General features: G+C 40.5%; 1 protein-coding gene across 3 annotated transcripts in view; it reads right to left on the bottom strand.

The window, feature by feature from the left end:
- Positions 1-27,246, bottom strand: part of rabep1 (rabaptin, RAB GTPase binding effector protein 1) — a 57,276-nt gene that overhangs the window by 24,677 nt on the left and 5,353 nt on the right. For all 3 annotated transcript variants that reach the window (XM_034177685.1, XM_034177687.1, XM_034177688.1), the window contains exons 2-14: positions 21,674-21,805; positions 13,034-13,237; positions 12,155-12,315; positions 11,772-11,891; positions 10,398-10,533; positions 9,308-9,486; positions 9,035-9,145; positions 6,399-6,860; positions 4,723-4,827; positions 4,410-4,526; positions 2,835-2,933; positions 2,556-2,690; positions 215-404 (exon numbers count right to left, since the gene is read on the bottom strand). In XM_034177685.1, coding sequence (XP_034033576.1) covers positions 215-404; positions 2,556-2,690; positions 2,835-2,933; positions 4,410-4,526; positions 4,723-4,827; positions 6,399-6,860; positions 9,035-9,145; positions 9,308-9,486; positions 10,398-10,533; positions 11,772-11,891; positions 12,155-12,315; positions 13,034-13,237; positions 21,674-21,805 — 2,151 coding nt within the window. The remainder of the gene's footprint in view (positions 1-214; positions 405-2,555; positions 2,691-2,834; positions 2,934-4,409; positions 4,527-4,722; positions 4,828-6,398; positions 6,861-9,034; positions 9,146-9,307; positions 9,487-10,397; positions 10,534-11,771; positions 11,892-12,154; positions 12,316-13,033; positions 13,238-21,673; positions 21,806-27,246) is intronic.

The raw sequence follows: 27,246 nt of genomic DNA, 5'->3' as shown, positions 1-27,246 counted from the left end.
TCAAAAATCACTGAAGTGTACATTGTAAAAGTGTCACCTGTCATTGGTGACCTTGTTAACGTTTTCCCACTGTGTCATGAGTTAGTGCAGATGATGTTCTTGTTTAAGATGAGGCACAGCTAATCCAGTCGACCTTTGCCGCTATATTCAGAACATATTCCTGAGCTCCTACAGTTTGTGTCATCAGCATTTTAACGGACGAGGTGAGGCTCACCTATCTCCTCTTTACAGCCCTCGATCTCCAGCTGTAACGTGTCCTCCAGGTTTTCCTTCAGGCACTGCTCTGCCTGGATTTGCTCCTTCAGAAACAGAATCTCTGCTTTCAGTTTCTCCTCCATGTGATCAGCAGCTGCACGTACGGCAACGAGGTCTTCCCGCAGATGCAACGCCAGACTCTGTAGGTCCTGCGAGTGGAATCAAATGGCATTATAGCCATTGATGTGAGAACCAACAATGACAACACACAGAAAAACTGGCAATGAGATGAGGCTGTAACTGATACCAATCCAAGTTTTTCCCCTCTTACAAACACGTAACTTCAATTTGACAGGTCATCTGCTGAACAGACTAAGACAGACTAAGGTTAATTATGGAGTTCCACAAGGTTCTGTGCTAGGACCAATTTTATTCACTTTATACATGCTTCCCTTAGGCAGTATTATTAGAAAGCATTGCTTAAATTATCATTGTTACACAGATGATACTCAGCTTTATCTATCCATGAAGCCAGAGGACACACACCAATTAGCTAAACTGCAGGATTGTCTTACAGACATAAAGACATGGATGACCTCTAATTTCCTGCTTTTAAACTAAGATAAAACTGAAGTTATTGTACTTGGCCCCACAAATCTTAGAAACATGGTGTCTAACCAGATCCTTACTCTGGATGGCATTACCCTGACCTCTAGTAATACTGTGAGAAGTCTTGGAGTCATTTTTGATCAGGATATGTCCTTCAATGCACATATTAAGCAAATATGTAGGACTGCTTTTTTGCATTTGCGCAGTATCTCTAAAATTAGAAAGGTCTTGTCTCAGAGTGATGCTGAAAAACTAATTCATGCATTTATTTCCTCTAGGCTGGACTATTGTAATTCATTATTATCAGGTTGTCCTAAAAGTTCCCTGAAAAGCCTTCAGTTAATTCAAAATGCTGCAGCTAGAGTACTGATGGGGACTAGAAGGAGAGAGCATATCTCACCCATATTGGCCTCTCTTCATTGGCTTCCTGTTAATTCTAGAATAGAATTTAAAATTCTTCTTCTTACTTATAAGGTTTTGAATAATCAGGTCCCATCTTATCTTAGGGACCTCATAGTACCATATCACCCCAATAGAACGCTTCGCTCTCAGACTGCAGGCTAACTTGTAGTTCCTAGGGTTTTTAAGAGTAGAATGGGAGGCAGAGCCTTCAGCTTTCAGGCTCCTCTCCTGTGGAACCAGCTCCCAATTTGGATCAGGGAGACAGACACCCTCTCTACTTTCAAGATTAGGCTTAAAACTTTCCTTTTTGCTAAAGCTTATAGTTAGGGCTGGATCAGGTGACCCTGAACCATCCCTTAGTTATGCTGCTATAGACTTAGACTGCTGGGGGGTTCCCATGATGCACTGAGTGTTTCTTTCTCTTTTTGCTCTGTATGCACCACTCTGCATTTAATCATTAGTGATTGATCTCTGCTGTCCTCCACAGCATGTCTTTTTCCTGGTTCTCTCCCTCAGCCCCAACCAGTCCCAGCAGAAGACTGCCCCTCCCTGAGCCTGGTTCTGCTGGAGATTTCTTCCTGTTAAAAGGGAGTTTTTCCTTCCCACTGTCGCCAAGTGCTTGCTCACAGGGGGTCGTTTTGACCGTTGGGGTTTTTCCGTAATTATTGTATGGCTTTGCCTTACAATATAAAGTGCCTTGGGGCAACTGTTTGTTGTAATTTGGCGCTATATAAATAAAATTGATTTGATCTTATGATGCTTTATCTTAAGTTCATATCATATCAATTAATTCACATTATCATAGAAGGTGGATGGAAAATGTGAAGCTGTATACTGATGACATGTGACTGTACATGTATAAGTGAAACAGGTTTGGAAGATGGCAGCACGGTGGCTTAGTGGTTAGCACTGTTGCCTCACAGCTAGAAGGTCATGGGTTCAATTCTCGCCTGTGGTCTTTCTGTATGGAGTTTGCATGTTCTCCCCGTGTTTGCGTGGGTTTCCTCCGGGTGCTCCGGTTTCCTCCCACATCCAAAGCCATGCGGGTTAGGTGAATTGGAATCTTTAAATTGTCTGTAGGTGTGTATGTGTTTGTTTGTGGCAATGTGACAGGTCACAGGACTGGTGTCCTGTCCTGGGTGTACCCCGCCTCACGTTCTATGACTGCTGGGATAGGCTCCAGCCCCCCACGACCCTTAATTGGACTAAGCGGTTGAAGATGAGTGAGTGAGAGGTTTGGAATATGGAAATGAACGTTAATCTCAATTCATCAACTATTTAACACAAAAATCATCTTCATGATGCCGATTTCGAGTTTATCAACACAATTTTGATGCCATTTCATGTACTTGCACAGTCGTGGGCATCTGGAAGTCCTCCTGCAGTTCTAAGTGCAGTCTGCATTTTCCCTGCAGACTGTCGTTGTCTCTCTGTAGTCGGCTGAGCTCGTCCACCACCTGTTCCCTGGAGTGCACCAGGATGGCCTGCGTCAAAAAAACAAAAACAACTATCATGGGCGAGGGTGGAAGCCACATATCATCACTCACTTTGAATGGATGCTTCTGGAACCACAGTCACCCTGCAGTCCAAATATTTCAGAAGGTTTCATGGAGGAAAGTGGAGTTCACCATCTGCTCCTGTGTGCTCCTCTTGGCATCAGTGAAAGCTTGTTGTAGTGTGCCGAGCAGCGCTTCCGACTCCTGGACTCTGTGAGTGAGGGCCAACACCTACAACAGAAACAAAACAAGAAGTTTCTGACATTATAATTAGTTTCTGACAAAAGTGATCATTTCATCAACTTTTTCCTACATTCTCACAGTAAAGAGGAAAAATTACTTCACAGTTTAAAGGATGTAAACATAAAGGTGTGAATGAGTTACTGAAGTAATGCGAAGTAGTTGAGCAACAGTGGCCTCCAGTGGCCACCAGCACGCTGTGATTAGCAACAAGGCTTAATAAACAGCTTGACAGGCCTGTTTGTCTATTATAATTTTGTTAAAAGATGCCACCATGAGATCCACTGGTCCTCACCTGGATCTACCAGAAACCAAAATTTTAAGAACAGAATATGCAGAAGTTGTTACTGCTTCCGTTAATTCTACGCATGTCCTGCTAATCGTTAGGGATGGGTATTGATAAGATTTCTATCGATAGATGCATTAATCAATTCTGCTTACTGATCCGATTACTTATCGATTCCCTTATCAATACCTCTTGTGAATTTTCGGTGTACTAAAAGTAGGCTTTACAGGTTTTTTTATGTCAATAACACTTTATTGAGTCTGTAAATAAATATGAAATTGGTTACTGGATCATTGATCTGTTGGACATAAATAGAAATAAAATCTGTAGTTTTTGTCAAAAGCATTTCCTTTCGGACATTAATGGCATGAATATCATGTCATACCTCTGAGCTGAGCTCAGCTGGCTGCGCTGCAAGTCAGCAACAATGTAATTCATAAAGAACGCAGGACGTCTCATTTTGGGAGAAAAAAAAATTTACTCTGTTGTAGTTTGTTGTCTGTGTTACAACGTTTGGAAAGAGGTGTCATTTAATTTAAAACCGCGATTTGCTTTTAAGTTATTAATTCCAACTGGACTCTAACTTGACTGGCCAGAGAGCGACGCAGTGTTTGGAGCCGTGCCAATGGAACGGAAGATGATTCTTGTTTCTTGCCTGCAACAAGACAAGAGTCCCAGTTAGTGACTTTAATCCACACAAAAGTGACACATGATTGACATCTTTAAATAGCTTTGAGAGGGTTAAAAAGCGGACTTGCCGCTTCTGAAAAGCATCGAAGCAGTGAACCAACAAGGCAGCAGGTTAGAGCACTGCTTCACTGGTTCAAGCTTCAAAGCAGAGCCATTACAGAAGCGGTTGATTACAGAGCCGCTGCAGGCTCTGTAATCAACGTAGAGAAATGATCATTTTCCCGACAAACACCCTCAAAAACAACGGCCGCTCTGAAGGACTGATAAGGGACTCGTTAAGCAAAAAGGCTACTGATGCCGGTGGATTTCTTAAGGATTCTCGAAAAGAACCAGTTCTCGATACCCATCCCTACTAACTGCAGTGAATAAAGCTGATATGACACCAAAACAGCGGCATTGACATAATGCTGACTTTTGACCCTTCAGATCTTGACATGAAGAGAAGGTTTAATGTCACTGAGTGAGATTTTGAAGGCCCCAGCTGTCCAGACCTTGGTGGCAGTTTCCTCGTTGCTGATCTTAAAGGAATCTTCTAAACTCTGTTTCTCAGACATGGTCCTTTCCAGCTGATCATTGGCCTGACGTAGCATCAGCTGCAGTTTCTTCACCTGGACACGGCACGGAGGAACGACCATTAAAAAAAAGTTTTCTCCTGACAACACCCGCCCCGCCCCTCCCCTCCACAACTGCAACTATATTAGGGACCAGAACACAGACAAATATGCTCTGAAAAACATCTGACTTCATTTTAACAACATTAAATACAATTACATTAAAACAAAAAGCTTAAAATAAATAAATAACCTGATCTCGTGTCTCCGCCTCTTGTGCTTGGATGGACTGCAGCTGCTTCTCGTAGTTGGAGCACATATCACAACGTCGGCCGAGCTTCCTGCCAGCATTTTTCACCTAATGACAGATTAACAAAATCAACAGGTAGGACTTACTGAAGAGGGCACGCCTTAAAGCATCAATCTCCACCAAGAGACAGCACGCCACATGTATGTAATAGTAATGGTAACCACTCCAGGACAAAATTAAAAATAATTGCAAAAAATCCACCAACTTTTAAAAATGTGCAGTTACCGCGTAAATGAACACTTTAAATACAAAAAAAAACCTCATTACTGACAGGTTTCTTGTTCACTGCAGACACTATGAACCAAAGATATACCGATTAAATCATCACCTTTACAGCCAGTTTTCTTGAGACAAGATGAACACATGAACATTTCCAAGTAACTGAACACATCTCGGGCTTCATTTATAATCAGTCATTAAGAAATACAGTGTACTCCTGTGGGGGAAATCTGTGCCAAGCAAGCAGTTCTAAATAACTGAGTGACCAGGCTGGAAGGAGACTAGTGAGGGAAGCCACCAAGACACCTCTGCAGGAGTTATAGTCTTCTGTGGACGGGAGTGGAGAAACTGTTACACAGCTTCATGATGAAGCAGTATAGAGGAGGACTTTCAAAGAACACATGAAATTTCAGTTACTATTTGCCAGAAGGTACATGGGAAACCAGAGCCTAGATTTGATCTGTTTTCTTGTTGCACAATCCTTCTTTACTCCACTCAAACATGAAACTGTGAAGAAAGATGCACCTGTTCAATGCTGCACTGTTCCCAGTTTCTCCACTCCCATCCACAGAAGCCTAGAACTCTTTCAGTTGTCTGGGTGTTTTGGTAGCTCCTCTCACTAGTCTCCTTCCAGAATGGTCACTCAATTTTTGAGAACTGCCAACTTGACGCAGATTTACCAAAGTACCACACGGTTTGTATTCCTTAATGACTGATATAAATGAAGTCAGACACATTCAGAGACTCTGAAATGTTCATGTGTTCATCCACTAACTTGCCAAGAAAACTGGCCGTAAAAGTGATGATTTAATCCACATATTTAGAATATGTTGCCCCTATCACAACCTTTTTTGGAATGTTTCAGGTCATAAATGCAGGAATGGATGAATATTAACAAATAAAATTAAGTTTACAAAAAATAAATAAATACAATTGTGAAATATCTTGTGTTGACTATGTCTGCAAAAAAAAAAAAAGTAAATGCAATAATCACTGCTTTTTTTTTTCTTTTCCAAAGTCTTAACTTTTTCTGATTTTGGGTTGTAAAATAAAGAAACACTTTAGATGGGCGTGGATCAGACACAATAATATGTTGAACTTGGAAAAAAACAAACATAAAATCTTTGTAATTGGTGTAATCTGGTGTTGAACACATCAGATGTTAAAAACAAGTTTAAACCTGACAGCCTTAAAGTAGTTCCATTGGAAATTATGTTTTAGTGTTATTTTTTTGTTCGTTTGTTTTTTTTTTTGTTTTTTTAAAGACGACTACATTTGATTTTTTTTTTTTTTTTAACTGTTGTGTGATTAAAAACAATAATTAGAAAAATCTTGCAGAGTTTGAAAATGATCCAATAAAGAGAGAAGAGACAAATGAAGCAGGAAGAGAAGTCGTGCACCTCTTGCTGAAGAAGGTTCCACTTGCTGTCGCTGACCAGCCGGTAGCCTGAAGGCGGTAAGTAGGTGGAGTCAGGAGCATGCGAGATGCTGGACAACAGGGACGCCGTTTCCTCCTGCTCGGGCGTCATGGCCTTGATGGCCTTCTCCTGATCTTTAGTCAACAAGAACTGGCTCGCTGTCAGTTTGATTGAGCTAATCGACAAGGTGTCACCAAAACTAGAGTCCAGAACCCCGCAGTCAGCACCCACCAAGGGTCCAAACTCTGACTCGTCCAGGTGGCTGGCTGACTTCGCTTTGTGGTTGTAGCCACCGAGGCCCTGCTGCTCAGACGGCAAGGAGCCGAGGCTGTCTGTGGACTGGACTCTGCGCAGATTCTCTTTGTACGGGTCAGCGGGGCCCCCGACCACCATGTCGGCATCCAAGGAGTGCATTGAGCCGTGGGCGCTGTGGTTAGCATGAGGCTAAAAGAGTGCACAAGGCAACACAATCATGATTACCCCCCCAAAAAAATCAGAAACCTGACAACCGTAAGTTTAGTTCAATCATATATTTAAAAAAAAAAGGATTTCATTTAAGGTCAATAAAACTTTTTTTATTTAAGTTAAACTAATTCCATAAAGTGTGTTGGGCCAAATTATCTGACATATTTTGCTTTTATTTTTTTGGCATTTAATTCCAGGATAAACTCTAATTGTGCCTCAGCAAACCAATAAGTAAATAAACAAACAAACATAATAAACAACTATTTAATTAGAAATTAGGACATGAAGAAAAATTTACATTTAAGTAATTTCCAAAAACTTCATCAGTAATAATTTGTTAATTTCTTTGGAGTCAGTGGAGTTTTTAATGAAATCAATACACACATTATATTCAGTTCCTCCAGTTGTAAAAACTGTTACTGTTTTATTGTCAGATTAAAACCCTTCATCAGAAACTAAAGCATTTGTTAAAAAAAATAAATAAATAAATAAAAAAAATAAAAAATCAAGTGTTTACAGTTTACTTTAAGAAATACCAATGTAAATATTTGGTCAGATCGATTTCTTTACTTTAATAATCCCTGTAAGTCATCACCAAGAAGACTCTAGTTTGTTTTCACAGTAACAGCTGCCATAGGAGTTATAGTCCATGTTCCCAAATTATACATTGACATTAGAACACACTGACCAGCGTTACTCCTGCTTTTCGTATAAAAGTGAGTAATGTATTTTTTTGGATCATAAAGGCGCACTTATCTGGAAAAAAAAAAAAAAAAGCCTCCTGGATGAAAAAAAGAAAACCCATATCAAATATGTCACACCTTTTTCTGTATTATGTTTTTAATTTGGGATGTAACAGGTGATGGTGGCCAAGTGGTTAATGCACTTGGTTTCAGTGCGCAAGGTTCCCAGTTCAAACCCCACCCTTGCCAAATTTCTCCATGTAATGTGGAATTGAATCAAGAAGGGCATCCGGCATAAAACATGTGCCAAATCAACATGCAGATCCACCTTGGATTTGCTGTGGGGACCCCGAGTGAAAACAAGGGAGCAGCCGAAGGGACTCTCTTTATAATTTGGGCTTGTTTTTGTGCATTGTTGTAGTGTAACTTTATATTACTGGTATTTATTATTTTATTATTAGAGTTTAATTTTGTTTAGTGCTTTTAATTCTTGGAAAAGTCTGATATAAGTAGTTATAATAATGGCTATTATTAATAACAAACTTGTAACTTTCAGTATACAAGTCACACTGGAATATAAGTGGTAGGGCCTCCAAAACCAGTAAATAAATAAACAAACAAATACCACAATTTATACTCTGGAAATTGCGGTCCTTTTATTTATTTTTTTAAATCAGGTTTAATTTGAGGTTTTTGTGCAGTGTTATGGTGTACTTTTATTATTGGAGTTTATTTTGTTTAGTGTGTTGATTCATGGGAAAGCACAACATAAATAGATAATTATTATTATTAATAATAAAGTGTAATTTTTAGGTATTTAAGTCACAGGACCTTCCAAACTAGTTAAAAAACAACCCTGTGACATACTGCTGAAAACACAGTATGAATACATTACGTAAAAACAGCAAATTATCATCAACAGAAACAATGCGCGTCACAGTCAAAGAAGCAGGAAAAAATATATTCTTATTATTATTAATGACAAAGTGTAATTTTTAGGTATTTAAGTCACAGGACCTTCCAAACTAGTTAAAAAAAAACAATCCTGTGACATATTGCTGAAAACAGTATGAATAGATTGTTATAAACAGCAAATTATCATCAACAGAAACAATGCGCATCACAGTCGTAACTCTGCTGTTAGCTTAAAGAAGCAGGAAAAACTGACCTGAAACCCACTCGGGTCATATTACCAAAGACCAGATATGTGTCACACCCAGGAGATGTAAGGTCTCATGATGGACAATAAGAAGACTACACGCTGATGTGAATGATATTCTACAGTAAATACTTAGTCATGATGTCAACTGGGGGAAAAAAAAAAATTACGTTTATGGTGAGTTCTGTCATCATCATCTTCAGACTTTCTGCTCCTACAGACACGTCTGTGTGAAGCTCACATTACTCAGAGGTGATGAGATCATATCCTGTCCTCTCACAGGGACATATCAAATGACACCACACTCATACCTCCTCAACACTCATCCCAAGGAACAAGTCCTCCAGAGGCTCTGTGCCATCTCCTCTGTCCTCCTCCTGCGTCTCCTTCACCCGTTTCAGCCTCCGCTTTTCATCCTCCTCCTGAGATGGAGAAACCGTACATTTATGTACATCAGATTCACTCAAACGCGTCTAAATTTCCCACAAACAACAAAAGTTGAGAGGTACAGACGTAACCCTAGGTTCTCTGGATCCTGGAACAGATTCTTACCATTAAACCACTGCATGTGTGTATGTGTATACCTGGTCTTTCTTCTTCATCTCCTCCACCTGGCGGAGCTGTTCTGAGGACAACACGCTCTCTATCCTCTGCATGTCTCTCATCAGGAGCCGCTGAGACTCCAGGAACTGGTCATTTGCTCGCTGCCATGTGTGCTTCAGCTGGTTGTGTTGCTGTCGCTCCAACTCCAGCTTGTGACACACTGAAGAGACAAACACAAAGTCACATGATCCACAGAAGCGAGTGAACACGTCACAGTATGGAGATGTCGACTCAGGACATAAATACGAGTCTGCCGTGCATTTTGTTTACATCACACTGATGTGCCGATGAAAACGGGGACAAACACCCAACGTGGACGCTGCATGAGTGCATGTGTGTTTATATGTACATACATACACACACTATAACAGGTTAGTCATCATGTCCCACAGCATCCTGCACTCAAGGTTCTCGAAATGGAGTAATATCTCCACCTGGTGAACATTTACCTTTAATTCAGGTACAATAGAATTTCACCAAGAGCTCCAGCTTGCACCATATTTTCTGGACTAGAAGTCGCATTTCTTTTTTACTAATTTGAGAGGTCCTGCAACTTATAGTCCAGTGCGACTTATATACGGAAAAAAAAAATATATATATATATAAATTTACTTTACACTTGAAATGAGAAACACACAGCGTGCATTTAAATGCTGGATATACGTTCCAGCCCCCATGACCCTTAACTGGAGTAAGGCAGGTGTAGCAATTGGATGAATGGACTGAGGGGGAAGAAAAGGTGAAAAAGTACTCAAGTTTCAGAACAGCATTGTACTACAGCGCCACCATGTGTTTTGGCATGGACATGCGCAGTCTTTTTTTTTACTGTAATTATCAGCGCTGTTCGCTTGTTCCTCTCCTTCCCCCAGGAGCTCTGTATGATTTCCATGGTGGGGACCATCATACTACACAGTTGCCGCCAACCACGTATTATTGTACCAGCAGCATGTGGCACGGCTCAGACAGGAAACGTGTCTGCCCTCAGAGAACCCACACTAATGGCTGAGTCACCTCTGAACTGCCACAGCTCCACCTGAACTCAGCCATGGTTTCTGTAAAAAGCAGAAGTACCATCGTGAAGCTCTTTCCGCAGTTTCTCTGCATCTTCCTGCAGAACAGATTTCTGAGTGTTCAGCACGGCCACATACATCTCCAGGTCTGTCCGACACGACTTCTCAGCCTCCAGAACATGGTTCAGCTCCTGCACCTGGAAAATAAATAAATAAAAATTACAAAGCTGCAAGTCCAGTTTAAATAAGCCTCAAGCTGTTGCAAATGTTTGGCTGATTGTTTCCCGAGGAGACTCCGTGGAGAACTGCAGGAAAAATACACTCTGAATGTGTTGTGTGCCTCAAGGTTTTTAAAAATCTCAAGACACAGATGAGTTTGAAAAGTCTGTGGAGTCCACTCCTGTAGCACTTAATCCATTGATGTTTGTTCTGCTCACCGTAGGTTACAAATAACAGATTCTAAATGTCAAAGTGCTCTTACAGTTAAACACATCCATAAATTGACGCTTTCTGGGGAAATAGTTCCTTGCGTGCAGGGACTAGTTCCTCTCTCAGTCTACAGACACTCAGCTGTGAACAGATGTGTGTGTGTGTGTGTGTGTGTGTGGGGGGGGGGGGGGGATCAGTCTCAAAGCTTTCCGAAGCAACGCAGCTGTTCACAACTTTTTCTGTGTGCTGTAACCAGAGCAGAAGTGATACAGTAAGTCAAGCATATTGAAGGCGCTATAAGGAGTTAAGCTGGATTCAGTTAAATTCATAGAGTTTGTTCATAAAGTTCATTGACGTCCAAAAATGTGCCGGTGACTTATGAATATTTTTTAATTCTGGGTTTCCCCCCCCCAATTACTGGTCTTTCGACACTTAAATTTTATGTTTAAACAACACAGTTAACGTTATCGCATCTGTCAACAAGATGTAACGACCAGAATTATTCCTGCAGTCTGGATCCCTGAAAGATCGTAGAACACTAAAATCAAAACAAGATACCACCCCACCACCACCAAAAAAACAAAAAACCCTAAACATATATACAATTAATTTCAACTCTATCAGTATAACATGTTTTTTTTTTGTTTTTTTTACTAGTTTGGGAGGCCCTGCAACATTTGTTGGTTATAAGAATAAATTTAATGAATATTTATACTCAGAATTTCCCAGAAATCACAGCACTAAAAATAAAGTCTAATAATAATAAAATGATAAATGTGAGTAATAAGAAGTACACAACAACGACGCACAAAAATCCCAAATTAAAAAGTTGATAGTACAGAAAAAAAGAAAAAAAAACTTATACTCTGGAAAATATGGTACTCCCAATTTACAACAGTTATTTCCAAAAAATAAATAAATAAAAGCCAATCAGAATAGAATCACCCCCAGGTAATTACCGCCAGTGGTATAAGTTAGCAGTTTTATGAAAACGGCTCAGGCTCACCTTGGAGGCCTCCAGCTCCTTCACGCGGTCCTCTGCAATGATGAGTTTGGCCTTCACGGCAGCGATCTCCTGCTCCATGGGCATCACCACAGACCGCAGCTTCTCAGCATCCTCCTGGGCCTTTCAACAGTTACACAGACCTCATCATGAATAACACACACATGAGCACACACCCTCAATACAGCAATTAAAGTCCAAGTCAAATTCACAGTCAGACTGAAGACAGGTCCAGCAGCGTTTGGACAAGTTTCAGCTCTCAAGCTCTGCTGAAGAAGGTGCACGTACATGTTTGTTCACCAAAAGACAGTTGTCAAAAATGGTGTATTAACAGCTTCATAACAAATAACTTTCCAGAAGAAGTGGGGAAAAAACAAGACACGTACTTTCTTCATCGCGTCTTCGAGGTTTTCTTCTTCCTGACCCTCATTCAGTCGGCGTCTGAGCTCACCAAGTTCCCGCTCCACTGTTTCTCGGTACTGGTTCCACTGCGCTCGCTCCTGCTCAAGTCGCTGGTGAAACTGGACCTCGTACTCGCAGACGGTTTCTGAAGAAAAGACAGGGAGCAGGCAGTCACAAAAACATTTAATGCTGCGTCAAACCTCAAAACCCTTTTTTTTTTTTTTCCTCCGCCTCAAACACGGTTTCTTTGTGGTTGTATCTCTGCAGGTCGGGACATTCCAGACACATCCACTTAATAAACTATGTTCTAACACAGTCTGCAGGTCCTGCCAGCTTTTCTGACCATCTGAGGTCCTGAGGCCAGATTTGCAAGGTAACGGATCCTCCCGGTTCCTGACGTGGGGCGAGCTCTGGGATCTCCACGGATAAATTTACTACTTTCATCAGGGGGTAAACAGTTGATGAATTGATAGTATGAAGGGAGAGCAGAGAGTTAGAATAAAACTACACCTGGAGGACTTTGGCATCCTGACAGTTTCTTTCTGTATCTGAGGAGTCCCAAAGTATTTTGGACCTTGACCCTCCAGCAGTTCAGAACCCCTTCGGTGGAACCAAGCCCACTTTTTGTTTTAGGACCTCTTTACCAACAGTATTTTCTTTTTAAAGATGATAAACCCAGTAGCCAATTTCTAGACCTATGTGACCAAAATGTTGATTTTCATCTGAACTGTGTAAAAAAAATAAATAAATAAATAAAATAATAATAATAATAATAAAAGTGAATAACATTATGAACCCTGTATCATGTATAACAGCATAAGACTCATCTGCTGGCCGGTCAGTTCTTCAGGGAGCCTCCTAACCTTTCATTATAGCCTGCAGCGAGGCCACCTCCTCCTGCCACTGGCTGCGGACCTGGTCGATGGCTTCCTGTTTGGTGTGTTCTGACACAGTCGCCACCGCTTTGATGGTCTCGATTTCAGCCCGAGCCTGATCTAGCTGGGCCTGGATGGAGCTGAGCTCAGCCTGGGCGCTGTCCAGAGCAACAGTTTGCCTCTTCAGCTCCTCTGCAGGAGGAAAAGGGGGATCAGAGGGGACGAGCCAAATGTGCATGGAGTCAAAAAACAAAGACACCAGGAGAAGTTAACTACTGTATATTCATGAACACAATTCTTATCTACAGAGTCTTAGTTTGCTTAAGTAGACCTGCAGTCTGTCTGGAGAGCAATTAAATAAGTAATATACTAATATCTCAAAGAAATCAACATCCACATATACTCAAAAAACCTTAAACCCCGCTCATTAAAAACGGGTCAGCAGGGATCAACACTTAGCCCCAAAGGTCACTCGCCATGGTGGGCAAGCTGGCAGTCAAATATACATGTCACATGCTTGACAAGTTAACAGCTCTGCCACGCATTTGGGGAGGAAATCACCTTCAATAAAAGCTGCTCCTTTGGGTCTTATTAATTTTCTGAAGTACACAGATTTTTTTTGTTGTATTCCTCCTCAGTTCAACGTGTTCAACCTGTGCAGATGGTAGTCAACAGGCCTCACTCCCCCGACAACCAAAAGATTCTCTGGCCACTCAGGCCAGAACCTGGATTTTGGCCGACCGGACAGAGCGTCCACCTGCCATGCCGGAGATGGTGAGATTGCTTCCTGAGTGGAGCGAGCGAGAGGAGTCAAACACAACACAATGCAGAGGAAGTCATTAAATTAGCACAGAATTATAGGAGTAAAACTAGGAGAACGCCAGTAATATTCATTGATTGTTTTGTTAAAAATAATTTTTAGTAGTAGTAGCAGCATAGGTGCAAAAATGTCTTTAAAATGCCTCCAAAAGTGTAACTTTTAGAGGGGTTGGGTGGAGCGGGGGCTTGATCACCCCTTGCCCCCCTGCCTGTGCCCAGGTCAGACTGTGACAGTCCATTAGCAGGAAGAAAACAGACTGATAAAGGAGTTTACTTATGTGTAAAGCGCTACAGTAAGAAGTTCCATCGCGTGTGCCGTCCAAGAGAGTCACACACACAAGACGAGGAAACACACACAGATTTGGTGAATTGAGTTTCAATTATACTAAATCGATTAACCAAGAAACACTTCCGCAGCCCCAGGAACATCACTGTAATACATTCATTTTTTAAAACCAGATTTCATTCAAAATGGGCATGAAAATTAACTTCTGATGTCATGCAAGACGGGGCAACACACACAAGTTTGACAGCACCATTCACTCACTTGACCCCTTGACATATAGTCAAGGGGACAAGACTTACAGTTGAGTCTCGCTGAGGTCAGGAAGAATGCTGCTGCATGTCGCTGCATACACCAAACTACAATCCACCCCCACTAATCAACAGTGGCCATCTATTTCAGGGCCCTCCAACCCTGGTCCTGGATATCACCTGCCCAGCATGTTTTCCTGATCCGAGTATCCCTAAGTAACCTCCTTGTATGACACAAAGTCATTCAAAAAAAAAAAAAAAAAAAAATTATATATATATATATATATATATATATATATATATATATATATATATATATATATATATATATATATATATATATATATATATATATACATACACACACACACACACACACACACACACACACACAACCCCTGGCAAAAATTATGGAATCACCGGCCTCGGAGGATGTTCATTCAGTTGTTTAATTTTGTAGAAAAAAAGCAGATCACAGACATGACACAAAACTGAAGTCATTTCAAATGGCAACTTTCTGGCTTTAAGAAACACTATAAGAAATCAAGAAAAAAGATCGTGGCAGTCAGTAACGGTTACTTTTTTAGACCAAGCAGAGGAAAAAAAATATGGAATCACTCAATTCTGAGGAATAAATTATGGAATCACCCTGTAAATTTTCATCCCCAAAACTAACACCTGCATCATATCAGATCTGCTCGTTAGTCTGCATCTAAAAAGGAGTGAACACACCTTGGAGAGTTGTTGCACCAAGTGGACTGACATGAATCATGGCTCCAACACGATAGATGTCAATTGAAACGAAGGAGAGGATTATCAAACTCTTAAAAGAGAGTAAATCATCACGCAATGTTGCAAAAGATGTTGGTTGTTCACAGTCAGCTGTGTCTAAGCAGAATTACATCCCATAGTGCCACCTTAATTGATAATATATTCAGCAATGATATTGAGAATAACACTGTGAGTGGATTATTAATCAATGACATTAGTGATCATCTACCAGTTTTCATCGTTTATAATAGAAACCATCGGCGGAATCAGCCAGAGGAGAAAATAATACAGGCGAGTGCGGACAGAGGAAAACATGAACACACTAAAGAAGGATTTACAGGAGCAAAACTGGGAAAAGGTATACAGTGAAAGTGATGTTGATAGTGCATATGAAACTTTTTTACAAATATTTACATCATTATATGATAAAAATTGTCCAATTAAACAAGACTACAGAAAACAAAAAATCCAAGCTCGACCATGGATGACGAAAGGGTTACAAAATGCATGTAATAAGAAAAATACACTGTATAGAGAATTCATAAAACTAAAGAGGCAGAAAATAGATATAAGAAATACAAAAATAGATTAACTAATATTATACGGGTATGTAGGAAGGAATATTATAGTAACATATTATATAATAACAAAAACAATATTAAAGGAATATGGGATATATTAAATAGCATTATCAAAAATGGTAATAAAAAACAGAGTTACCCTCAGTATTTCATTGATAATAATGTCAAGAAGGAAAATAAGGATGAGGTAGTCAACGGTTTTAATAATTGTTTTGTAAATATTGTTACGCAGATGATACCCAGCTTTATCTATCCATGAAGCCAGAGGACACACACCAATTAGCTAAACTGCAGGATTGTCTTACAGACATAAAGACATGGATGACCTCTAATTTCCTGCTTTTAAACTCAGATAAAACTGAAGTTATTGTACTTGGCCCCACAAATCTTAGAAACATGGTGTCTAACCAGATCCTTACTCTGGATGGCATTTCCCTGATCTCTAGTAATACTGTGAGAAATCTTGGAGTCATTTTTGATCAGGATATGTCATTCAAAGCGCATATTAAACAAATATGTAGGACTGCTTTTTTGCATTTACGCAATATCTCTAAAATCAGAAAGGTCTTGTCTCAGAGTGATGCTGAAAAACTAATTCATGCATTTATTTCCTCTAGGCTGGACTATTGTAATTCATTATTATCAGGTTGTCCTAAAAGTTCCCTAAAAAGCCTTCAGTTAATTCAAAATGCTGCAGCTAGAGTACTGACGGGGACTAGAAGGAGAGAGCATATCTCACCCATATTGGCCTCTCTTCATTGGCTTCCTGTTAATTCTAGAATAGAATTTAAAATTCTTCTTCTTACTTATAAGGTTTTGAATAATCAGGTCCCATCTTATCTTAGGGACCTCGTAGTACCATATCACCCCAATAGAGCGCTTCGCTCTCAGACTGCAGGCTTACTTGTAGTTCCTAGGGTTTGTAAGAGTAGAATGGGAGGCAGAGCCTTCAGCTTTCAGGCTCCTCTCCTGTGGAACCAGCTCCCAATTCAGATCAGGGAGACAGACACCCTCTCTACTTTTAAGATTAGGCTTAAAACTTTCCTTTTTGCTAAAGCTTATAGTTAGGGCTGGATCAGGTGACCCTGAACCATCCCTTAGTTATGCTGCTATAGACGTAGACTGCTGGGGGGTTCCCATGATGCACTGTTTCTTTCTCTTTTTGCTCTGTATGCACCACTCTGCATTTAATCATTAGTGATCGATCTCTGCTCCCCTCCACAGCATGTCTTTTTCCTGGTTCTCTCCCTCAGCCCCAACCAGTCCCAGCAGAAGACTGCCCCTCCCTGAGCCTGGTTCTGCTGGAGGTTTCTTCCTGTTAAAAGGGAGTTTTTCCTTCCCACTGTAGCCAAGTGCTTGCTCACAGGGGGTCGTTTTGACCGTTGGGGTTTTACATAATTATTGTATGGCCTTGCCTTACAATATAAAGCGCCTTGGGGCAACTGTTTGTTGTGATTTGGCGCTATATAAAAAAAAATTGACTGATTGATTGATATTGGACCAAGCTTGGCAGAAAAAATTCCCGATTCCCAACCTGAGGATTGGGATAATAATCTCATAGAAAGAAATCCCTGTTCAATGTTCCTCACAGCAGTGGATGGAAAAGAAATTATAGACATTGTGAATAATTGTAAATATAAAACATCTACCGATTTAAATGAAATTGATATGGTGGTGGTAAAACAGGTCATTGAATGGATTGTAGAACCATTAACATACATCTGTAACTTATTTCAAACCGGTAAATTTCCCAATCAAATGAAAATAGCTAAGGTTGTGCCGCTGTATAAGACTGAGGATAGACACCACTTCACAAATTATAGACCTATTTCTTTGCTTCCACAATTTTCCAAATTATTAGAAAAGTTATTCAATAATAGATTAGACAAATTCATAAATAAACATAAATTACTTACTGATAGTCAATATGGATTCAGAGCACATAGTTCAACATCACTTGCATTAATAGAATCAGTTGAGGAGATTACAAACTCCATAGACCACAAATTACATTCAGTTGGAATATTTATAGACCTTAAAAAGGCTTTTGATACAATCAATCATGACATATTAATCAATAAACGTGAACAGTATGGGATTAGGGGGTTGGTGTTGCACTGGGTGAGAAGCTACTTAAGTAACAGAAAACAGTTTGTGAAGTTGGGGGAATATACATCATCATGCTTGGACAATGCTTGTGGCGTCCCACAGGGGTCAGTATTGGGTCCAAAACTGTTTCTAATTTATATAAATGATATTGTCAATGTTTCCAAAATATTAAAATTAGTATTATTTGCAGATGACACAAGCATTTTTTGTTCAGGGGGGGATTTGCAGGAGTTACTGAGGAGGATCAGTATAGAAATGGGAAAATTGAAAATATGGTTTGACAGAAACAAATTATCATTAAACTTAAGTAAAACAAAATACATGTTATTTGGCTATTGTAATACAGACATACAGGTTCAGTTACAAGTCGAGGGGGTAGATATTGAAAGGGTACATGAAAATAAGTTTCTGGGGGTGATAATAGATAAGATAAACTGGAAGACTCATATAAAACATATACAAAGTAAACTGTCAAGAAGCATTTCAGTTCTAAACAAAGCGAAACATATTCTGGACCACAACTCACTCCGCATTCTTTACTGCTCACTGGTTTTACCATATTTACAGTACTGTGCAGAGGTATGGGGTAATACTTATAAAGGTACAACACAAATCACTATCAGTAATGCAGAAAAGAGCTATAAGAATTATTCATAATACTGGCTATAGAGATCATACAAATCCACTATTTTTACAATCCAAATTCTTAAAATTCACAGACTTGGTTCATTTTCAAACAGTACAAATCGTGTATAAAGCAATAAACAATTTACTTCCAGCAAATATTAAAAATATGTTTTTTAACAGATCAGGGGATTGCAGTCTGAGGGGGAAATTTAATTTAAAGCATCAGTGGGCACGAACAACATTAAAAGGTTTCTGTATTTCTGTCTGTGGGGTGAGGATGTGGAACAGATTGGGAGTGGGGCTCAAGCAATGTCCAAGCATGAACCAGTTCAAACAGCGGTACAAAAATATGTTTTTTTCTAGGTATAGGGAGGAGGAAGGGTAATGAGGGTTAGGGTGTTTTTGTTTTTTGCTTCGGCTTGTAAATATATAGTATTTTGTATGTAAGTAGGTATGTGTAGGTGTGTGTATATATATATATATATATTTATTGATATTGATATCGGTTTAGGTGTGTAGGAATCTATGCGTATATGTGGCAAAGGGTATCACTGGTTGTGGGGAAGAAGGGGTAGGGAAAAATAAGCTGATGCTTCACCCTACCCCTTTTCGGACATGTTGGGTACACAGTAGGAACTTTTTTGTTGTCTTCACTGATCTATCTTGCAATTGTTGTTGTATCAAATGTTCGAAATAAACAGTTTTCATTCATTCATTCATGTCTGTGATCTGCTTTTTTTCTACAAAATTAAACAACTGAATAAACATTCTCTGAGGCCGGTGATTCCATAATTTTTGCCAGGGGTTGTATATTATATATATATATATATATACACTCAACAAAAATATAAACGCAACACTTTTGGTTTTGCTCCCATTTTGTATGAGATGAACTCAAAGATCTAAAACTTTTTCCACATACACAATATCACCATTTCCCTCAAATATTGTTCACAAACCAGTCTAAATCTGTGATAGTGAGCACTTCTCCTTTGCTGAGATAATCCATCCCACCTCACAGGTGTGCCATACCAAGATGCTGATTAGACACCATGATTAGTGCACAGGTGTGCCTTAGACTGTCCACAATAAAAGGCCACTCTGAAAGGTGCAGTTTTGTTTTATTGGGGGGGAATACCAGTCAGTATCTGGTGTGACCACCATTTGCCTCATGCAGTGCAACACATCTCCTTCACATAGAGTTGATCAGGTTGTCAATTGTGGCCTGTGGAATGTTGGTCCACTCTTCTTCAATGGCTGTGCAAAGTTGCTGGATATTGGCAGGAACTGGTACACGCCGGTCCAGAGCATCCCAAACATGCTCAATGGGTGACATGTCCGGTGAGTATGCCGGCCATGCAAGAACTGGGACATTTTCAGCTTCCAAGAATTGTGTACAAATCCTTGCAACATGGGGCCGTGCATTATCCTGCTGCAACATGAGGTGATGTTCTTGGATGTATGGCACAACAATGGGCCTCAGGATCTCGTCACAGTATCTCTGTGCATTCAAAATGCACATCAATAAAATGCACCTGTGTTCTTCGTCCATAACAGATGCCTGCCCATACCATAACCCCACCGCCACCATGGGCCACTCGATCCACAACATTGACATCAGAAAACCACTCACCCACACGACGCCACACACGCTGTCTGCCATCTGCCCTGAACAGTGTGAACCGGGATTCATGCGTGAAGAGAACACCTCTCCAACGTGCCAAATGCCAGCGAATGTGAGCATTTGTCCACTCAAGTCGGTTATGACGACGAACTGGAGTCAGGTTGAGACCCCGATAAGGACGACGAGCATGCAGATGAGCTTCCCTGAGACGGTTTCTGACAGTTTGTGCAGAAATTCTTTGGTTATGCAAACTGATTGTTTCAGCAGCTGTCCGAGTGGCTGGTCTCAGATGATCTTGGAGGTGAACATGCTGGATGTGGAGGTCCTGGGCTGGTGTGGTTACACGTGGTCTGCGGTTGTGAGACTGGTTGGATGTACTGCCAAATTCTCTGAAACGCCTTTGGAGACGGCTTATGGTAGAGAAATGAACATTCAATACACGAGCAACAGCTCTGGTTGACATTCCTGCTGTCAGCATGCATATTTCACACTCCCTCAAATCTTGCGACATCTGTCGCATTGTGCTGTGTGATAAAACTGCACCTTTCAGAGTAGCTTTTTATTGTGGGCAGTCTAAGGCACACCTGTGCACTAATCATGGTGTCTAATCAGCATCTTGATATGGCACACCTGTGAGGTGGGATGGATTATCTCAGCAAAGGAGAAGTGCTCACTATCACAGATTTAGGCTGGTTTGTGAACAATATTTGAGGGAAATGGTGATATTGTGTATGTGGAAAAAGTTTTAGATCTTTGAGTTCATCTCATACAAAATGGGAGCAAAACCAAAAGTGTTGCGTTTATATTTTTGTTGAGTGTATATATATATATATATATATATATATATATATATATATATATACACACACACACACACACACACACACACACACACACACACACACACACTCTTCAGAATGAAAATTAGTCTTGTTGAGATCCAGCAGGTGTGAACAGCTTGAATGACTGAATGAACAACCCCCCACCACACCTGAAAAAAAAAACAAAACATGTTTATACAGGGTTTAAAAAAAAAAAGATTCAAACCCAGATACTACAGTGACTTTCATTTCTATGAGTAAATAAACGTCCGACCACAACTGCACAGTCTGAATTTCACAAATTGTGAAATTTTCAAGTACTTTCAAGTTGTGTAATTCCCAAAACTGTATTCCGACTTCATATTATTATTTTAAGGTTTAAGATGCACATCAGCAGATCATCTACCATCAATAACAGAACATCAGGTCAAACGTCTGACCTTTACCAGCCTTCTTAACCACTTTCCAGGATCCATTAGATCCCACCCTCACAGTCATGTCAGAATCACTCACCACATCTCAAGTTACCACCAGGTGAAAAACACCAGGTGTTCCACACTCGCCCCAACCAATCCACAGTTAGAATCCAAAAACCAGCGCTATACCGAGGAAAACAACATCCAAAACCAACAACACTCAAAACAAACCGCTCAGACGTCTCATCTGCACGCTTTTGGATTTGGAGCCCATGCAATGCCAGCACCCGCCTATCCATCAATGTGTTCACATAGGTGGGTCTTACCTTCCTTGGACAGATAGAGCTCTTTGAACTTGGCTCGTTTCTGATTGAACTCTGCCTCCAGCTGCTGTTTGCGTTTGCTGAACGCGGCCCGCTCCTTCTCCAGAGCCGCTACTCGCTGCTGGAGTTCAGCATCTGGACACCGAAGAGAAGGAGGACAGGGATGAAAGACTCAACAAGCACGATTTTTTTCAAAGAGATCAACAAGAAGTTTAAGTTGAGAATCTTCAGATCCATGTCCTCTCTAACACCGACTAATCCTTTCAGTGTCCAATGCTAAGGTTGGCATATTCCACTAACGTGCAGATCTGTTAGCGGTATCCAGGCTCATCATCACTGTGAACATCATTCACTTTTAACTATCAGAATGTTTGTTATGCTACAGCTACATAAGCGCTAATATCAAAAAAGCAGCAACGTTAAACTTCCTAATGGAGTAAATCAACATGATTACTTTCATGTAGCGACACAAACTTTGCGCTGATTCTGCCAGAGTGTTTTGTTTAGTTTCTATAGTCCCTCTCACACAGGAGGTGTGTGCACAGAGTTTACAGGTGCATGTAGCACTCACCACCAAAGAGCCACTACCCGCATCACTCAACATCACACGGTTGTCACTGGTGTCCACCAGCAAGTGTTGGCGGCAACTCAACTTCGCTCATCACACAATCGCTACTTATGCCACTTGCACACATCTCACGCAACAGTCGCGTAACATGTTTTATAACATATAAACTTAAAAATATAAAGTAGGCTTGCCAACAACTTGTCACTTTTTTATAATCTATTTTTATATTTATTTTTTATATTTTAGACTATTTTTATAATCCAGATTTTGTGAGCTGCAGAGCTCCATGTAGGTTTGGGGACTACTCGTGAAGAGAAGAAAGTGATTTCTTGTAAATGGACAGCAGTCATGTGACTTTTTTCAATCACTGAAATAGTTTTAAAGAAATTGTTTCTATTTTTCTTGTCTGCGTGTTCTGTCCCAGTCACAGAAAGTCCAGCAAAAGGTATAGGGCACCGCAGTCTTGTCTGAACCCTGTGTGATATCGCGGGATTTGACCACTTATGGGGACAGCTGCTGCCATTGTGCAATATATGAGGTCTGTTAGAAAAGTATCCGACCTTTTTATTTTTTTCAAAAACGATATGGATTTGAATCACGTGTGATTGCATTAGCCAAGCTTGAACCTTCGTGTGCATGCGTGAGTTTTTTCACGCCTGTCGGTTGCGTCATTCGCCTGTGAGCAGGCTTTGTGTGAGCAGTGGTCCACCCTCTCATCGTTTTATTGCGAATAAATGTCTGAACGATTTGGAGCTTTGCTGCATCAATTTTTTTCCAGAAACTGTGAGAGACCTCCAGGTGGACACCATTTAGAAAATTAATATGACTTTCAGGGATGATTTTGTGGGGATTACACAGATTAAGGAGTGTTACTGCCTCTTTAAGGACAGCCTACCGCGTCTGAGAGCGCGCCGCGCTCCAAGCGTCGATCGACAGGCTCACACCCCGCTGAAACAACCAGATCATTTCCAACGTGAAGGCCTCCACACGTCTGTCTCAATGTGCCGAAAAAGTGCTGAAGTCCACGTCTTCCGCAATTCCTGTGCTAGTCAGATGACATACCGGATCAAGACAGCGTCCAGTTTAGAAATTAACAGCACATTCCACTGTTACAAGAGTTTTTTTTTCATGGAAAGAAAAGCGGAGGAGTTCCGCGCATCGCGGTGGAGCCGCATGGCGCAAAGAAACGCCGTGGTGAAGCCTCACAGGACATGTTGGGGCATGTCCAGCTCATGCGCAATTTCTCGGATAATCACACGACTGAAAAGCAACGAGAAGCCGTCTGAAAGCCGTCCTGTGAGACCAACATGGAGGTGGTTTTGTCCCGCGCCATGAACGGCACAGTGGCGCAATCCTCCGCTTTTCTTTCCATGAAAAAAACTCCTGTAACAGTGGAATGTGCCGAAAAAGTGCTGATGTCCATGTCTCCTGCCTTTTTGTGAAAGTCAGCCAATGTCCCGGCTCAACAAAGCCTTCACGTTGGAAATGATCTGGGTGTTTCAGCAGGGTGTGAGCCTGTCGATCGGCGCTCGGAGCGCAGCATGCTCTCAGACGCTGTGGGCCATCCTTAAAGTGGCAGTAACACTCAATCTGTGTAATCCCCACAAAATCGCCCCTGAAAGCCATATTAATTTTCTGAACGGTGTCCACCTGGAGGTCTCTCACAGTTTCTGGAAAAAAATTGAGGCAGCAAAGCTCCAAATCGTTCAGACATTTATTCGCAATAAAAAAAATGACGAGACGGGTGGACCACTGCTCACACAAAGCCTGCTCACAGGCGAATGACGCAACCGACAGGCTTGAAAAAACTCACGCATGCGCACGAAGGTTCAAGCTTGGCTGATACAATCACACGTGATTCAAATCCATATAGTTTTTGAAAAAAATAAAAAGGTCGGATACTTTTCTAACAGACCTCTTATACACAGCATAACTTCACATGGATAAATAGTGTACTGTTTTGTTTTCGGCTGCAGTCACCGAAGCAGTCGCAAAAAGGGTTTTTTTTTCAGTTCCCAGTGGAGAAGGAAAGAAAACGAGTGGGAGATGTCATGTCGGTAAGTGTTAGCCTACACAGCTAACCAGAGTAGCTCCGTTCTCTCGCCTGCAAAACTGCCTCAACACATTTGTGACAGGCAGGTTGGTCAAAGACGTTTGGACAAAAATGCGAGGCTCACACAAACAGCTCTGGTTGACAGAAGGCTTTAGTGAGGAGGATAGCAGAGGTAGGTACACAAAAAGGCAGTCCAAATACACAGCAGAAGTACAAAAAACATCAGGCTTGACGAGGTCGGAAAAATGGGCTGGAGGTCGAAAAACACACTGAGGCAGGCAGGACTATGGAACACGAGAACCAGAGCTGGAGAGAAGGCACAAGGTGCATCAATCTGGCAAGGAACAACAGCACCCAGTGAGCTTATATAACCCCAGATGATGACCTGCAAATTAGGAACAGGTGTGCGTGGAAAGCACCAGAACAAAAGCTGGAGAGAAGCGCCCACCACCAAGAACCCAGAGACATACAAGAGAAATAGAGACAGACAGACCCAAGCAGGAAAAACCCAGCAAGACAATAAACCCACAGAAAACCAATGAATGAAAGAAAACAACAAAACAGACCAAAAAAACAAAACAGACAACATGGCAAAATCTCAGACCCTGACAGTTTGTGCTCCAGGTCACAAACAAACAGCAACAGGTGTCCACTTTCCCACCGCACTGTCACGTTCTCTTTGCATTTTCACCTTGTTTATGTGTAATTTGCCCAAAAACCCATTGAAAATGCCGCAGTTAAATGGTAAATGGGATTTACAACCCCTGGCAAAAATTATGGAATCACCGGCCTCGGAGGATGTTCATTCAGTTGTAGGGATGGGTATTGATAAGATTTTATCGATATCGATGCCATTATCGATTCTGCTTATCGATCCGATTCCTTATCGATTCCCTTATCGATACCTCTTGTGAATTTTGTACTAAAAGTAGGCTTTGCAGGGTTATATGTATTTCATTGAGTCTTAAAGTAAATAAATATGAAATTGGTCACTGTATCCTTGATCTCTGGACATAAATAAAAATAAAATGGTGTTTTGCTTTGAAGTTATTAATCCCGACAGGATTCTATCATTCTAACTTGACTCGGCAGAGAGCCAAATAAATTTAAATAAATGTAATAAATTAAATAAATTTAATACCCAAAATTACCCCCCAACATCACCTGCACAAAAATGTCTGAATTCTACAAGCTCTGAAATACAATCTGGGACTATTCCAGACAATAAACTGCAGTGAGTGCAGCATCCATTTAGGTGAGAAAAAACAAAAAGAACTTTCTTTATTCAAATTAATTCCAGTAGTATTTTGCTCTTACTAGGATGCAGCAGTTTTCTATCTTGGCAGATAGTTCTGGAGGAAATCACTGAAGAAATTAACACACTGAAAATATGGTTTGAACGAAACAAACTGTCATTAAACTTAAGACAGGGATGAAATGGAGGTGTAAGAGTCACTAGGTGTTCACAGGAAACATTTATTTCTGTATGTATGTATTTATTTATTTATGTATGTTCATTGTTAGTTGGTTTTATATTTTCTGTTGTGTTTTCATTCAGGTTGTTTTTGTCTCTGTCTCTAAAATTGTATATAATCATTAGATTAGTTATTACTATTATTGTTGTGTTTGCTATTATTATTAATATATAAATAAAAAAAATTAAAACATTACAATTTGTAATACATTTGACTCTTTTACAACAACAAACACTTGACAGCTGCAATTGCTTAATGCTAACTTAACATTGAAAATGCCATAGACATGCTAACATGTTAGCATCGGTCCCGTTTTTAAGTTATAAAATACATCTATCAACTGTTTCAGAAAACCATAACAGGTCGGTTTAACATAAAAAAGGTAAATAATACTCACAACCATATGCTTTTTAGGGTTTTAGCGCGGGAAAGCGAAAGAAAAAAATTAAACGAAGCAATAATCGAAGCACTGCTTCGATCTGCGAATCACTGCTTCAATTGGTTCAAGGTTCAAAGCAAAGCCGCGCTGCAGAAAAGTTGATTACAGACCCGCTGCAGGGTCTGTAATCAATGTAGAGAAGTTATAATTTTCCTGACAAACACCCACAAAAACAACGGCCACTCTGAAGGAATGATAAGGGAATCGTTAAGTAAAAAGGTTATTGATGTCGGTGGATCGAACCATTTCTTAACGATACCCGAAAGGAACCGGTTCTCGATACCCATCCCTATTCAGTTGTTTAATTTTGTAGAAAAAAAGCAGATCACAGACATAACACAAAACTAAAGTCATTTCAAACGGCAACTTTCTGGCTTTAAGAAACACTATAAGAAATCAGGAAAAAAAATTGTGGCAGTCAGTAACGGTTACTTTTTTAGAGCAAGCAGAGGAAAAAAAATATGGACTCACTCAATTCTGAGAATAAATTATGGAATCACCCTGTAAATTTTCATCCCCAAAACTAACACCTGCATCAAATCAGATCTGTTCGTTAGTCTGCATCTAAAAAGGAGTGATCACACCTTGGAGAGCTGTTGCACCAAGTGGACTGACATGAATCATGGCTCCAACACGAGAGATGTCAATTGAAACAAAGGAGAGGATTATCAAACTCTTAAAAGAGGGTAAATCATCACGCAATGTTACAAAAGATGTTGGTTGTTCACAGTCAGCTGTGTCTAAACTCTGGACCAAATACAAACAACATGGGAAGGTTGTTAAAGGCAAACATACTGGTAGACCAAGGAAGACATCAAAGCGTCAAGACAGAAAACTTAAAGCAATATGTCTCAAAAATCGAAAATGCACAACAAAACAAATGAGGAACGAATGGGAGGAAACTGGAGTCAACGTCTGTGACCAAACTGTAAGAAACCACCTAAAGGAAATGGGATTTACATACAGAAAAGCTAAACGAAAGCCATCAACACCTCAACAGAAAAAAACAAGGTTACAATGGGCTAAGGAAAAGCAATCGTG

Source organism: Thalassophryne amazonica, chromosome 9, assembly GCF_902500255.1.
Source record: "Thalassophryne amazonica chromosome 9, fThaAma1.1, whole genome shotgun sequence".
In the NCBI taxonomy this organism is placed as follows: Eukaryota; Metazoa; Chordata; class Actinopteri; order Batrachoidiformes; family Batrachoididae; genus Thalassophryne; species Thalassophryne amazonica.
Note: the sequence above shows the minus strand (reverse complement) of the source record. Positions and strands in the feature narration are given on the sequence as shown.